A 15,581-nucleotide genomic window follows, 5' to 3' on the forward strand; every position below is an offset into this window, starting at 1 on the left:
CCTAAAAGGGAAACGGGAAGTTGGTGCGGGCCCAACCATCTCATTTTGAAGGCAGGCGGCACCTCCATGCGGTGTCTCTGCAGAATTACAGCTTTAAGAGTATTTCCTCTTTTCCCAACATGGTATCGAGCTGCTCCCGAGCAATTTCGAGCCGCCAAAATCCAGAAATCTCAAGAACCAACTAGACGTGTGAGAATAACTGATTTTCCATTTTTTATTTTATATTTATTCCACCAATTTTTCATCCTGAGTGCTCCAACCTGATTTTTTTTCAGATTGGTGAGCCAACCAATAAAGTATCTTTTTGATTGAATTAAACTTGTTCTTGACCCGACACACTAATTCTAGCATTTATTTCTGGTTGTGCAATAACATGTCAAGCAGTTGCATTTTAGTTAAGACTTTGTGAATCAAATTGTTTGCAGCATTGCCCATTAATTCACTAATATGTATCAGTAACTGTTTTTTTTTCAGTAAATAAAAATATTTCCCAATATATGGATCAAGCTCTGCTGATATCTCTTCACTTTTGTGGATACACAACATGCCAGCCTTTGGGGACCCTGCACAATGTGCACCCTATGCCTCTGTCCTAACAAACTATAGTGGCTTTCTTTTTTCTTTTTTTTTTTTTTTTGGAAAACTGCTTTATTTCCACCAATACAGTGCCCCACTCCAGCAAGAAAGTCACAAGGGACCACAAACCTCCTAAGCAAGGGTAAATGCTGGAAACACCCACATAAAGGTGTTAGAGAGGCAAAAACATCAGTTACAAGTCAAAAAGGAGGAGAAGGAGAAGTGGATTTATGGTGGCTGGTTTTGTTAGTCTGCAATTACAAGTGACCTGATTTTTTTTTTTCTCCTCAGCTAAAAACATCATTTAGTAAAGAACAGAGAAACCTAAAAGTCACTTTTGGAGAAATCAGGCTGAAGAGGTGCCATGGCTCAAGGGAGGCAAGAGAAGGTCCCTGCGCTCTGCTCCAGTTGCCTCGTCGCTGTTTTAACAGAATCCATCTTTACGTTTTTACACCTTTACTTTTGGACCCAGCCTGCTGGACTATGACTGAGCCATACTGATCTCCAGACTGTTGCTGAAAATTCACTACAGCTAAGAATTCAGCCACCCACTGGGAAAAAGCTCCATTTGATGCAGTGTGGTACAGCTGCCACTTGATGGCATAAGGTACTGAGTGCACGTTTCATCCGGAATTCTCCCTGTTTGGCTTGCAGTAGGGTACAAATTAAAACTCAATGCCTTGGAGTGAAATCCTGCACCACTGAAGTCAAAAGCAAACCCATTTACTTCACTGAGCCCGGGATACCGCTCTTGATTCCGATAGTCCCAGGTGCTCAGCGTGGCTTGGTTTACCCGAAGAAGTGCCTGCCTGTTTTAACTGTGATAATCACAGACACGATCTGCCAGCACACGGAACTGCGCCACTGGGGACTGATGACAGTTATTCAGGCAATAGGAAGGCGGCCGTGGAACACAGGAACGATAAAACTTACAACGTCGGAAGCAAAACTTGCTTTCAGAATTCAGCTCCCAACATAAACTTTCTGCTTCTGACTGAGAAAGATGAAACTTTTCTTAAACCGCCTTCGCAGTGCGTCCGTGTCGGATTGTATTCCCATTACATGGCTGCGGAAAGAGCAGCCCAGCCAGCGCAGGCTACTGATGGCTGACTGAATTCCAAACTCCTGCTCCGCGGCGTGACATTGGAGTGATGTAATGAGACCGGGGTGAGACTGCAGACAGGAGGAACGTCAGCATCAGCGGCGTCTCCTAGGGGAACGGGGTTTGTTCTGGAAATTGGAGTGGGAAGAGTTCTGTGTCGCAGGGGAAATGGTAAGAGATGGAACCGAAAGGTACGTTAGCATATTTTGGAAAGTGTATTGGAAACTATAGCTCTGAGCTAGTTCAGCTTGTATAAAAGTAAATCTTTGTTCTCTGCTGACCTAGTTTTTTGAGCACATGAAGTTTCTGCAAACCTCAGTAAGAACCGTGGATACTCTTCACCATTAACAGTCAGGGTTACATTGTCAGAGCTCTGGTGTCACCCAAGCGCCATCAGGAAGGCTGTAACACATCCACCTGCTACAGAAACCTGTGTAGCGGCAGGTACTTTCAAAAGTTACTTCATCTTTTTAAAAACTTGCGGAGGGCGAGTCCTACGGAGGGCTGCCACGCTTTTACCCGTGACAACAGGGGGCTCACAGCCCCCCTAGATCCCCCCAGGCCCCTCCTCGGCAGACGGGTCCCCGCAGGAAGCGGGCCCGACGCCGGCCCCCCGGTGGCGGAGGCCGGAAGCGAGCGCGGCGCTGGCGGCGGCGCCGGGTCCGCGGCTGGTGCCGAGGAGGCCGGGACCGACGTGGCCGGCCGGGGGAGGCGGGGACTGGGGGCGGCCGGGCGGGGCAGGCGGGCGCCGTGCTGCGGCTGGATGGCAGCGGCGGCACGGGGCGCGGCGGCGGCGCACGGTAAGGGCGGGAGGCGCTGAGGGGGCCGGCGGGGGGACGGGGTTGGAGCGGGGCCGGAGGTTTGGCGGCGGGCGGGGGGGTCCGCGCCGCCATTTCGCGTGAGCCTCGCTGCGCCGGGCCCGCTGAGGGGACGGGGCGCGGAAAGTTTGCGAAGTAACTCCGGCCGCCTCGCCGCTCGGCCCCCGCGGGGAGCTGCGGCGGAGCCGGGCCCGGGGGCAGCCCCAGCCGGCTGCCAGCTTTCCTCCCGGCGAGCCGGCGGCGGGTGGGATGGGGACGGAGTCGGTGCTTCAGCTGCCTGCCGTGCCTGCGGGAGGAGGTGAGGGCAGAGCTGTGCCGGGTGCCCCATCTGCCTGCCCCGCCGTACCCCGCCGTGCTTAACCCCGCGAGCCTCCGGCTGCACGCGCTGCGATGTGCCCGGTCTGCAGAAATGAGTGATTCAGTAGGAGAGGAATGGGGAAGAGGGGAAGGGTCCCCGCAGAGCGGTGGGGTCGCTGCAGGCAGGCTGTGATTTGTGACAGAGAGGACGGCGTGCCCTGGGAGCCTGCAGGCCTGCTGTGCCTCCGCCGGGGTCAGGGCTTCCAGGAGGAATTCAGAGCTCTCCACGGGGCTAATGGAGGGAGGCGGCTTGTGGAGAATTTTTTTGGCTGAAAATAATGCTTCCTCCCTGGAAAATAACTTTTTTTTTTTTTTTTCCATGCAATACTCTTTTGCAACTCTTAAGGTCAAGCAACTGGCTTCCAGTGAAAACAGTTGTTTATAACAGTTGTTATAAAGATCTTTTTTTTCCTTCTCTCGACAACATCTGAAATGTCATTGTGTGGCAGCGAGCAATTGTGCTGAGACAGAGCTGAAGCTGTGTGGTCTGAAAAGGCAAAGCGTCCAGGAAGGGAGGCGGTGGGTCCCTGCAGGAATCTTTGTCGTGTAAATATTTTATTTTCTGTTTTCCAGTAGGTTTTTACCTTGGCATTTTGAGTTTTGACTGTTTTCTCAGGCACTGCCTGCCACAGACCAGCTCAGTGAGGTAGCGGAGGCTGTGGGAGTCTCCCAGGAGGAGGGCATGTGCTCTTCTCAGTTAGCGTTCAGTCTCCCCCTTCTTCCCACTAAGGAGTGTGTAAATGGCAGATTTTCATGTTTGTTCTTCCTGAGCTGGGAAGACCTAGCTGTTACTTCAGTTCAGAATCCTAGTCAGAGCAGACCTGACTTGAATGCTCTGCTCTGGGACCTGCTGGTGGTACTGGTGAACAGGTTCTGCTCCTGGCATGGCCAGGAGGTGTGATACCAAAGGACGTCTTTGTCAAAACCGATGAGTAAATGATGCAGTGGTGATTTTTCTCTTATGCATGTTCTTAAAAATATATACCTTTCTTGAGAAAAAACACATCTCTTATAAACGTGGTTATGCTTCTGCCTCATAGTGGCAGTGGATCTCTCTGAGAACATGCAACTGCTTTCTTTAGAAATTTCTCTATAGGGTTCCTAAAACAGATGCTGATGTCCAAAATTAGGGGTAGGTAAAGACATCTTCCATCCTCTTAAACTGTAGTGGCAGGGTATTATTTTCTCTCTTGAGCTTTTTTTATCCTAGGACTACATTCTGATTGCTCCCTTCCTTCCTCTTAAAAATTTGTCTCGGGAGTGGCCAGTTTTATTTCAGAGACTTGAAGTAAACTTAACATTTCATGAAGAGCATGTAGCAATGCGATAGAAAAGCAAAGGGGTTAAGGAATAAAACCTGCATTTTTTTAGAGCAAGTGGTTATGGTATATTGTGAAGAAGCATATGCAGGAATGTGTTCTAAATAATTAGCTGAGCACAAAAATCAGTGCATGTATGTCCTGGATGATGCACCGAGTTCCTCATAGATGTTCTATTTACATCAGGAATTCATTGCCTGAGATTTGCGGATGTTCTTGAGCTACAAGGTAATGATGGTCAGCCAGCACGGGTTGAAGAAATGTACTGTTTTTCCCTGGTGTGATTAACAAGAGAAAAAAGATCTGTCAACCTCAGAAGGTTGACTGACACACAGCTGAGTTAGGGGAATTGGTTTTCTACCCCTTGTGACTCTTTATTGTTCACCACCATCTCTTTTTGGAGGACCCTGGTCCCTTTTGTTGCTGGGAAAAGGAAATGAAGCCAGATATGCAGCCTGTTTTCAGAGCCCTGGACATGTCCTTTGCCCTATGTGCTACTGCCTCTATCCAGGATTTTGGTCACTCAGAGACCCTTCCAGGTGTCCTTTGGGGAAGACATGGGCTATGAGTGGGGAGAACTAGATGGAAGAATTGGACCTGTTGCAGCAGTTATGATTTCTTTTCCAGAGCGGTTCCCAAAAGCTGTTAACTTTGTGGCAACCATGGCACAGATGGGGCCAGTTTATGCCACTTTCCATCATTGCCAAGCTGCAGGAGAGCAGTTGTTTTGCTATGTGTATTCCTCGCATCTTCACACACATATGGTAGTTGTATTAATCCTGATGTTTTTTGCTGGAATGGCTTCACTCCTCACAAATAAGCTGTTCTCAGTCATTTTCAAGGTCTAATCCAAGCATCAGCCCTGTGCCTGTTCATTTCAGTGGCGGAGATGAATGGGTACCTGGAGTGCTGTGAGGTGAAAATGTCCCTTGCTTCTGCTACTCAACCTTCTGTATTCTCTTGTGCTGATAATAACGGGCAGCTGAAGAGCTGCCACTTTCAGTAGGGTCCTGCCAGTAGAGCAAGGGTCTGGGACATAGGGGTGGGAGGGACTTCAAGATGGGATCTAGTCGTTGCAATGAAAGAGCATCTGGATAAGGAGCTTACTCTTTTTATTTTTTTTTCTGTTTCTGCATCATAGGTAACCTGTTCCAGTATATTACCATTTTGGCACTAATTAAACTAGTTTCTTCATATCCAAGTTGAATTGTGTTTACTACTTGAGCTGATTCCACAATGTGGAAGAGTTGAGTACTTTCCCCCTTGTGACTTCTGATGCATGCAGACTGTTCTGTTCCCTTCAATGTTATCTTTTCTAGACTAAACACACCCAGGTCCTTCAGTCTTTTCTTCCAGGTTGTACTTTCTAAACTCGTATTTTTGTTTCTGTCCACTGGAACGTCTCTTATTTTTACATCTGTTTTATAAAGTACAGTGTGTGAGGTGGGTACAGTCTTATGGCCGAAGTTTCGTTTGTGGGGAGTAGAATGGAATCACTACCTCCGTGTCACAAAAACAATGTAGCTGTTGGTATGTCCCGGGATGTCATTTCCCTGCTTAGTGGAGGGCTTGTGTTGCTGGCTCAGATTTATTTCTGAATCAATGTAATCGTGTATGCCTTTTTTTTTCCTCCTGGCACATTGGAGTTAGTATTTTGTCATATCCATTTGATTTTTTTTTTCATTAGTCTGGCATTTGGTGCTCATCTTTGCTGAGATTGGTTTGACAGTATGTGGTAGGTAGGTCTAGGGTTCTCACAGCCAGATCATAACACTGCAATAAGATGCCACAAAAACCTGAGATGGCTTAAACTTGGGATGTTAAAGGATTTTTGTCTTTGTCCAGAAACAAGGGATGGGTTTTGTATGGGTCAATAGTTTACATTCCAATAGATGTTATCTTTCCACAAAAAGTTTTAGTGGTTCTTTTGCAGCCAGCCAAGCTAGCATCTTCAATGGTTCCTTCTTGCATCCTTCATACTCCTGATGTCTGTGGTTACTGTGCTTGGAGCTTGGTGTCCTCCTTCACAGGTTTTGTGGGACCCTGTTTTTTTACTGTTCTCCTTGGCTGCTCGCTGCAGCTGGGCCCTCCTCCAGCAGTGATCTAGTTCGGGGACCGAAACTGGAAGAGTCTCTGGGGATAAAAAGTCTCTGCTGATTTGTTCTGAACCCGCTCACTCATGGAGTCGGGTTTGAGCATGGGAAGGGGAGGCTGACTGAGAGGATGGGGAGACAAGGGTCAACGTTGTCCTTTTCCACTGCAGTGAGCCCTTAGATCAGTTCCAACACCCTGATTTTTTTTCTTGACAATTTCAGGCCCCTTTCTGTTTGGCTGTTATTTAATACTTTGCTGTCTTTATCACTTTCTTATCTTATAGGTAAATGCAAACTGATCACTTAAATTCATCAAGAACCTTTCAGAGGATTGAAGTTACCGGTCAGTAACTTCTTCAGTCGCACCCGCCTTTTATTTTTTTCTTTTTGTGAAGGTAGATGAGGCATGATGCTTCTTGAGCCTTCTGTGGCCTTCCCATATTCCTGTAAATTTCAAAGATGCTTCAGATTACTGTAACTGGTTTCTTAAATGCTTTCAGGTGAATGCCGTTATTCCTCTCAATTTGCAGCTGCCTTGTGAACAATCCTTATGCCATTCTTTTCTAACCCACTGTGTTCTCCTGTTTCCAAATTAATTTTGCTTGCCACGTTTCACTCCTCCTTCTGGAAACTGAAGGAGGCATTTGTACTTCTGCCTTTGTGTCATTTGCTTTCCTTTCCTATTTGCCAGTGAGTGTGTAATTATCTTTATTTTCTGCTTCTAACATGCCCTTTTTCTCTCCAGTTCTCTTGCGACTGAAGAGTTCTTAGTAACAGCTGTGCTGCCTTTGACTAAGAGTCCATCTAACCCAGCAGACTTGTAGGAAGGAGTAAAAATAGAGCAAGTATATAAGATATTTTCCAACTACTCTTTCAATCTCCAGCTCCTTTAAAATAAGAGAATTTCCTGCATCTAACACGAGCTGTCTAACCATGAACAATCAATAGATTTATTTTCCTACTGTCTAGTCTGTCTGTTGTTGAATCCATGTAAAATTTTGCATTGTTTTTGGAGAAATGCCGCCACGCAAGTTACCAGCTGGTGTCATGTTTGTTTTCATTTTGAAGCCGACCCTCACTGGCTTCACGTGATGGCTGTTAGTACTTACATTTGTAGACACGGTGAATAATCTATCCCCGTTTATGCTGTTTACACCAATCATGACTTTATGGACCTCTGTTATGTTCCCTTTCCCACTTAGTTGCCTGTCTTGCATCCTGATTTGTTAGATGCTACTCCGTATCTTCAGTTGTCTTTTCTACCCAGTATTCCCACAACCACGTGTCTCTTGGGTTTTGTAATTCTGACATACCAATTTCATGACAAAAAGTACCAGAGAGGGCTCTTAGAGCAGCTCACTGAAAAGGCAAAGAGAAGACTGATCCTGGTAACGTCTCTGGCCAAGATCTTTTTCTGGAGCCTTGGGAAACTGAAGGACAAGGCTACCTGTGGGTCCTGGCCCTGGGGAGTCCTTGTCCAGCCCACTGGAGGGGAGATTCTGGAAGGAAGACTTGTTCGCAAGGTGTCTCATGCACAGTTTCACATATCTGATGATAAACAGTGTCCTTTAGTACTGTGTTGAAATCGGGGAGAATTTCAGATGCTTCCTTATGGGGGAAGGGGGATACCCACCTGTAGTAAGATGCTGAGGGATGGATTGCGTGACCAAGGCCTTTTCTCCTGGGTGGTAGGAAAGAGCCTCCAGCATGCTCTCAGAACTGTTCTCCTCTATTCTTACCAGAGATCGGCCAGCCTGGCTGAGACCACTTAGCGATGACAAAACAAAAGCTTCTGCTTGATGGGACGTTCTCCTTGTTTCTGATCCTGGCCTGTGAAGCTCAACAGCTCCCGAGGAGTCATGCTGCTGCCAGTTCTGGCCCTCTGTGCGAGAAGGAAGCAGAGTCCTGGGGAAACCTGTTCAGCAGTGAGCGGCTGGATGCCTGGGTCTGTTCCCTCATCGGCTCGTTCATGGTGGGGCTGAGTGGGGTCTTCCCCTTGCTCGTGATCCCCTTTGAGACAGGAGCTGCTCTGCGGTCAGAAGGTAAGCCTGCTACCTGCGTTAGCCTTTCTGGAGACAGAGGTCCTTGGTTGTGACTGTGATGAACAGGATCTTGTATCATCCCAGTGTCACAGCAATACTGTCCCCTAGAGCAGGCATTACGTTTGCAGTGCTTTAGGCCATACCTGTCGATTTGATGGGGAATCCTCTAACAAATGCAAGTCCTGGAAGGAACTTGTACAGAATATCATTTATTGTACACCCTGGGGAGCTGCTTGGTCCAGGACTCTCCCACACACAGCTGTCCCAGCCTTGCAGTGCAAGGGCTTCTTTTTGCACTCCAGCTATTTCTTCCATGCTCTCTCCTTTGAAAGCTTGGTTTGCAGATGCTTCTAATTTAGGTCTGTTTGTGCAAAAGCTCAGCTGGAGATGTTTTGGCTTCAAGCTGAGTTATAATCAGGTTTTTGTTTCTTTTTTTAGCTGGGTCACGTCGTTTGAAGCAGTTGTTGAGCTTTGCAATTGGTGGACTATTGGGGAATGTGTTTCTGCACCTGCTTCCCGAAGCCTGGGCCTACACGTGCAGTGCAACAACAGGTACGAAAGCCTTATATGCATAGAAGCAGCTCATGCTGTGCCTACTGCTACATTTTTTGGGTCTGTTCCATCCCAAAAACACAAAACCAGCCAGACTGTGTCAGCCCTGGCCCAAAAACTGGTCCAGGCTGTTACTCTGCTTTGAACAATGTGTAAAAGCAAATGCTTAGGGGAAAGTATATGAAAAATAAAAACATGTAATAATTTCTCTTTATACTCCAAAGTTTTCAAGATCGGAAACTTCCTGAGATGAGCATGATTTCTTTGTTTAGTAACTTCTAACAGGTTTCTTGTCTATCGACTTTTCCTACCTTGCTTTGGGCTCTTGTAAACCTCTGATTTTCCTTTGCCCTTTCCCTAAGGAAAGGGAATGCTTCTTTAACCTGATGGAAAGTTATGAATCTGTGTGTGGTCGGGTACATGAACATGTCTGCTGTCTCAGGTGGGGGTTTCTGCCCTATCACGTGCATCTTGCCTGTAAATCTATCCCTATCACAACAGTGCTTCTCCTACAGCCTTTTTCTTGGAACTAACTGGGATCCCTCCACTTCTTCAGTTGGAGCCCAAATGTGCTCTCCTCTCAATCTTTTTTCCATGACTTCTCCTTGAACGATTGTCCATAGAGACATTGACTAAGGTGGTGTCTGGGGAGGTGGGGAGGGAAACAAATAGAGGTGACAGAAACCTGTGTTTGTCAGCAAACTAAACACTGTTGGGATGCAGCTTGTGGTATTGGTGTGTATCCTTCACCCCTCGGATGGCCAGACTTGCAGAAACCCGCAGCAGTTGTAACTTTCTGCTTTGGCAAACTGATGTGAGCAGGCAAGTGCTGCTGCATCCCACCTGTTGAGAAGCTAAGAAATTCTTTCATCGCTAAAAATGAAAGAGCGGTGAAAAGGATGCTGTAGGTTTCCCAGACTTCCTTATAGCCACCTCCTGGGATTTCAAATGCTCCACAGATCTAACGATCATGTGGTTCTCTTCCTTTTCATGGCTCTGGTTCTGTTAGCAGAACCTACTACCTGCTGTCCTTTTTTCCCCTCTTCCTACAGTGGTTCCCTAATGACTCTCTTCCTGCTCTAGCTTGTTTGTTTCTTACGTTGTCCTGAAGCATAAAGGTTTCCATTACCCATGTATGCCCCACTGCAGAATCGTTCTGTTCTTCCACTGCAACCTCCATTTCTGCAGCCAGGCTGAAAGGATGATTATCTCACAAGCTTGGATGTAATTAAAAAGAAAGTTTATAGCTTTGGGCTTAATAACTTGCCCAGGTGTGGCAGAAAGGGGAAGGTGAGTTTGTAGCTCCACTAATGTCAGATTTCATGTTGGGTCTTGCTGCTCAGTAGATAGAGCTGCAGGATTTTTATTGATGTGATGTTCACATGCCTCTGGGGCACCGGGAAGTTCCCAGTGTTGTCAAGAAACATTCTGGATTGCACTGTTGAAGTAAAAGGGGTGGGGGGCTTTCACACTAAGCGTCTGGAGATGAGGACACCTTTTACTTAGATCAACAACGAGCAGATTAACTTAATTTTCTGAGAGATATAGTTGCTTTCTACTCCTTGCAGGAGGTGTTTCTGTTCTTTTGTGTTTTTGTCTTGGGACTGGTGATTAAACTATCTGGGGCAGGTGGGGTTCCCATGTGGGAAGACACTGTGTTCTTGGAAGTGACATGAAGATTTTTTCTGTTGTCCCTTAGGAGAAGGGCAGAGCTTTCAGCAGCAGAAGCTTCTGGGTCTTTGGGTGATTATCGGTTTCCTGACCTTCCTGACTCTAGAGAAGATTTTCCTAGAGAAAGAAGAGAAGGAGTGCCCTGGTGTGGTAAGTGAGTAGCCAGAGGGGAGGGAGTGCTGTTGTGTTTAGATGGTGAGTCAGGCACGTAGCACTGTATTAAACACCTCATCTGCCCTACCTGGCAGGCTCAGCAAAGGATCCTGGAGCTGTGAGCAGCTTATCAAAGGCCTTTTGGAGCCTTTTGCCACTTTGCCATATGGTTCTAGAATGTGTTCCATCTACAGGCTTTGTGTGGTTTCAGCTGAGATTTCTTGCCTCTGGGCTGGTTTTGTTCTTGATGTGGTTTGTGTGAAAAAAGAGCTCCCCTTCTATATGGACTGGGAGCTGGAGTGCTCTGCAGTTGAGACTACCTCAGATAACCTTTGAGGGATGACAGTTTGCTGACACATGCTCTAGTGAGTAATCTGGACTCACTCGCCTTCTGCGTCCTCAGTCAGGGTAAAGACCAGCATTGTTTGGAAGACATTCCTTGCTGTCCACTTCTGCTGGGTGTGATCTGAACCAGGCGCTTGTTCCATGGAGCTGCTAATGTGGCAGACAGGGTTTATAGTTGGCCAGAGCATGCTGTGCAGTGGTTCAGACAAGAGTCACCCAGCAGCAAAGAAGCAACACTGACAAAACAGGAACCAGGAGGTAACACCAAGACAGAGGATAGTGGCTAGTCCTAACCCATCTGCCTGGTTCCTAGCAGCACCTCTCCTATAGGCTGTTCAGTACTTTCTGTGCCATGCCTTTTGAGAGAGAAAAGAGCAGGTCAGGAACTGGGTAAGCAGTTAGCTATTGTTTTGACTCGAGACTAAATTGAAAGGAACTTCAGCTCATATATAGAGACTGAAGTCTGAGATGAGCAGTTTATTTGGAAACTGACAATCACAGCTATAGAATAACTCTTCAGGATTCAGTTATCCTGACGCACGGGGGAGAACAAGACTCTTTTTCTCTTCACCCCCAGCCCAGATGGAATTGAATTTCTCTGGGCAGTAGCTGCCAGCAGGACTGACAGATTGAGTCCCTCATCTTCCCAGTGGAACCTTGCTCATGTCAAAGGGGCCTGACTCTGATTCCCTGTATTTCTTTCTGTTTTCCTTCTCCTGATGCTTGGAGAATTCATTGTTCTTGTGCAGATGTGACAAGGTGTGACACTCTCTGAAGTCTGTCTTGTTTCTGGTCGTTGTCATGGGTAGATTTGGGTACCAAAGCTACTGATTTGGGTTGTAAGAATGAAACTATTAAGGCTGAAGGTTGGATTTCTAATCTAGATTCGTGCTCTGTGTTGCGGACAAACAGGCAGTGACAAGTTGTTTTCTGCTAATTTAGGGCTGTGATTACAAAGCACCAGCTGGAAAGATTCCCAATGGAAGTGGCTACCCCCTGTCAAAGGTGTCAGGCAGATCCCAAAGAGAGGAAACAGATTCAACTCAGTGTAATGGCTCCACTCCACAGTCGTGTCCAACAGACAACAGAATCAAGGTAAGAGACCCACAAGCAGCCCTTTTCTAGATGATTCACATCCTATGTTTTCTGGGCAAAGATCTTTCAGTCAGGAGGAAGAGTTGTCTGTGGAGAGAACTGTGCCTGAGTGGGGGACTCAGTGTTTGAGTGAGTTACACTTAAATTTTGCTCTGTCAAAGTCACAGCAGGAAGGAAATAAGATACTCATTGGGAGAAAATCTGCACTGCAGCTTATGCAAAAGAGGCAAAATTACTATTGTGAAGGCGTAAGCCTGGGGATGGGTGTTCTGTACTTTGGTCTCAGGATTCAGTCAGTACTTTTCAATTTACCCTTTTATCTTATACTCAATATATCTTTATTTGCTTAACTTTTTGAGTAATGACTTTATTGTTTCTCCAGTGCCTACGCTGTATTAATTGTGAACAGCATGCTTCCTTTTAAGGCACCTTTTGGATGTATTTTGACAGCTGAAGCTGTAAAACTTAAATTCAGGTTTTTTTGAACAGCAGCCATCTGCTGCCCAAAAGAGCCTCCTTTCCACTCCTGCCTCCAAACCTGCATTTGTCATCGCTTCATTTGCACTGGACCTAATCTGACCCCTACAGTGAGCCTACTCAGGGAACTAAACAGGCAAACATTTTTTTGATGATGATGATTATTTTTTCCGTGTAGGTTTCTTTCCTAATTTATCATCTTAAATCAGCTTCCCATGTAAACCTGTAGCCCTGGGATAAGGGAGATCAATCAGCGAGCTCACAGGACTGGAGGTGGAGGACAGAAAAGGAGTACTGTAGCCACTGCCCAGTGCTAACCTTTAGATTGGCTTTGCTCTTGCTTCTGTTACTATCTTTGCACTGTGGGAAACCCTGCCTGGGTGACCATTACATGCAAGAGAGTAAAAGATCACTTTGACCAAGGAGGACCTATAATTTGAGTTTGAAAGCACTTAAAAATGTGAAAGATTTGTAGGAGAGTGACTATGAACAGAAAGTGTGGTTACGCAAACTAGCCCAAACCTGGACATGTGGTCAGTCAGAGGCTCTTCACTCTTTCTATTTTAAAGTTGTTTTGCTGTAACCTTGTAGCTATTACTATGCAATGTGAAAGACATGTTGAGATCACTGGGCGGTTTTGATACCTGTCACATTCACGTAATCTGTACAGAATGCTATGACAAAGTGCCAGGTGCTGCATTGGTGGTTCTGGAGCTGACAGCGCTGAAGAAGACAGTATTACTGGGTTATGAAACATTGTGCATTTATTTTAGAAAGGTTTATACAAGGAACTGTGGACTTTGGGGATGGTTAGTCCTCCAATGATTTCAAGTAGAAATGAAACACTGACGAGGGACACAATTGCTCAGTGCCTTGTTCTAATGTAAAAAGTAATCATGTAATTATTGCTAAGTGATATGGTATTATGGAAGATAAATTTTGTCAACTAGACATTTTTCCCTACCTTTGTTCAGTCATAAGATTGTTTGGTAATGATACTGGCAGCTTTCTCCCAAATTCTAATAAAACTGGTACTGCATGAAAGCAACCTTACAAATATAAAAAATCTGTTATTCTATGTTATAAACAGGGACTGGATTAATGCAGCCCCCCTCAGATCTGTTCATTACTGGTTTATGATTTTTGTAATTGATTGTTTAAAAAAAAGTACATCTTTACATTTGCAGATACTCTGTTACTTAAATGTCATATTGTGACTGCATGAGGTCGCTGACATTTGCTAAACGGAGTAGTTTGATCAAAAGAGATGAATTTTTAACATGTTTTGATAGAAGCAAATATCAAGTAATAGATTAAGAAAGAATACAGATGACACTTGTAAGATAGGGAGAGATTCCAGGAAGTCAGTGCCTTGGAAAAAGATGTGAGAATCATAGTAGGAAATTGCTTGAATACACTCTTCCGTTATGATGCTATAGTCAGGAGGATGACCAAGTGAGTAGGAAAGAGTATGTAAGACCAAAAGCAAGTGTTCCTTTCCATATAGCTGTAGACCTGACTCTTTACTTGGCTTTTTCTGTAGTATTCATGATAGCCAAAATAGTATCAATAAATTGCAAAGTGATCAGAAAAGAGCTGAAATAATTACTTCAGGTTTGCAGTACATGGTTTTTCTTAAGTGTTTTTCTTCAGCTTTTAGCTCTATAGATGTGATGAATCAGGGGTGACTTTAAGGCATATGAATACCCATGCAAGAGGCATTACTATATGTGAAAAGCTAAAGCTGTACAAAGTAGAAGCAGATTAGAAATAGAAGACAACTCTGTGATGGAGGGTATCTTGCCAGTGGGACGACTTACCTAGAGACATAGTAGATTCTTTGTCACTTGTGGGCTTTAAGCTGTGATTTAAGCTTTTTTCTACAAAGTACACTACAGCTTAAGAAACAACGGGCTTTATGCAGAAACTGGAAGTTTCTATTTCAGTTGTGTTATATAGAAGGTCTTAGCTGATCATGGAGACCTCTTCTAGCTTTAAAATCCGAACATGTCTATTTAGTCTTGCAGACTCTTAGGAATACACATGAAATAGAAACTCAGGAGTTAATGTATATAATTTTAACTTTCTACCTTCTGGGCATTTAATCTGAAGATTTTAATAGTCTTTCTTGTAGGGGGGAGATTACCAAAATTATCAAGATATTTCTACCTTGTTTCCTTAGGAAACAACGTAAGCAGTCATTCCATCTGCCTGTCCATCTGTTCTGCCCTTCATTTTTCAATAATTTTTGAACCCATAATTAATTTTACTAGAGTTTCAGAGAGGGTAGAAATCTGAAGGGTAATCAGATGTCTGCAAGATCCATAAAAATCAGTGTGGCAGTAGAGGAGGAATGCAGACTAATGTTGTGTTGAAAAACTCTGGCAGAGCTTAGATGTTGCATGCTGCTTGACAGCTCTGCCTGGTTGGAAGATCAACAGGTAAGTCTCACTGGCCTTATCTGGTGGAGAAGTGGCTGTCATGGACTGCGGTGGGGGGGGGGGGGGGAAGGAACATGCAGAGAAAATGTCGCTGGAAGTGTGCAAGGTAGGATCCTACAAAGAAAAGAGAAATCTATAGCAAAGACTTCTTTGGTTCTCCTATGCACTCAGTAACAGTTTTGGTTTTTTTTCCCCCAAAATGGAAAGATACTACTTAAACAAAAAGAGATGTCACGCCTCAAGGCTTCAGTGATTAGTAAGCTGCAATCAGTCATCCTTGCTCCATGTATATTAGAACTTACACTCTTTGGCTGCTGCTGTAATAACTTGTCCTAGCTTAAACACTGCAAGTGGGAGGCATCCTTTGCACCCAAACATAGATTGGTTCTGCCCTGCATTGCAGCCTTTATTCCTTCATCAAGTAAGAACTTTGTAGAGTACCTTTTCCGTACTCATTCTTTTTCTTTTTTCCCCATGGCACAGGGGTCCTCGCTGATTTGTAGAAGTATGTTTTATTGCATAGTGACATTAATTCTGAAG

General features: G+C 45.2%; 1 protein-coding gene across 7 annotated transcripts in view; it reads left to right on the top strand.

Moving 5' to 3' along the window:
* Positions 1 to 15,581, top strand: part of SLC39A13 (solute carrier family 39 member 13) — a 54,514-nt gene that overhangs the window by 31,795 nt on the left and 7,138 nt on the right. Inside the window, exons 3-8 of one of the 7 annotated variants that reach the window (XM_083840504.1) lie at positions 868 to 1,869; positions 6,550 to 6,608; positions 8,008 to 8,307; positions 8,746 to 8,859; positions 10,559 to 10,680; positions 11,971 to 12,123. In XM_083840504.1, the coding sequence (XP_083696630.1) occupies positions 8,040 to 8,307; positions 8,746 to 8,859; positions 10,559 to 10,680; positions 11,971 to 12,123 (657 nt within the window). In that variant the 5' untranslated portion in view covers positions 868 to 1,869; positions 6,550 to 6,608; positions 8,008 to 8,039. Of the gene's footprint in view, positions 1 to 867; positions 1,870 to 2,321; positions 2,479 to 2,558; positions 2,795 to 2,952; positions 3,400 to 6,549; positions 6,609 to 8,007; positions 8,308 to 8,745; positions 8,860 to 10,558; positions 10,681 to 11,970; positions 12,124 to 15,581 lie in introns of those variants that run through there. The other 6 variants (XM_083840506.1, XM_083840509.1, XM_083840507.1 and 3 more) reach the window with 6 other exon arrangements.

This window comes from Anser anser, assembly GCF_964211835.1.
Source record: "Anser anser genome assembly, chromosome: 5".
In the NCBI taxonomy this organism is placed as follows: domain Eukaryota; kingdom Metazoa; phylum Chordata; class Aves; order Anseriformes; family Anatidae; genus Anser; species Anser anser.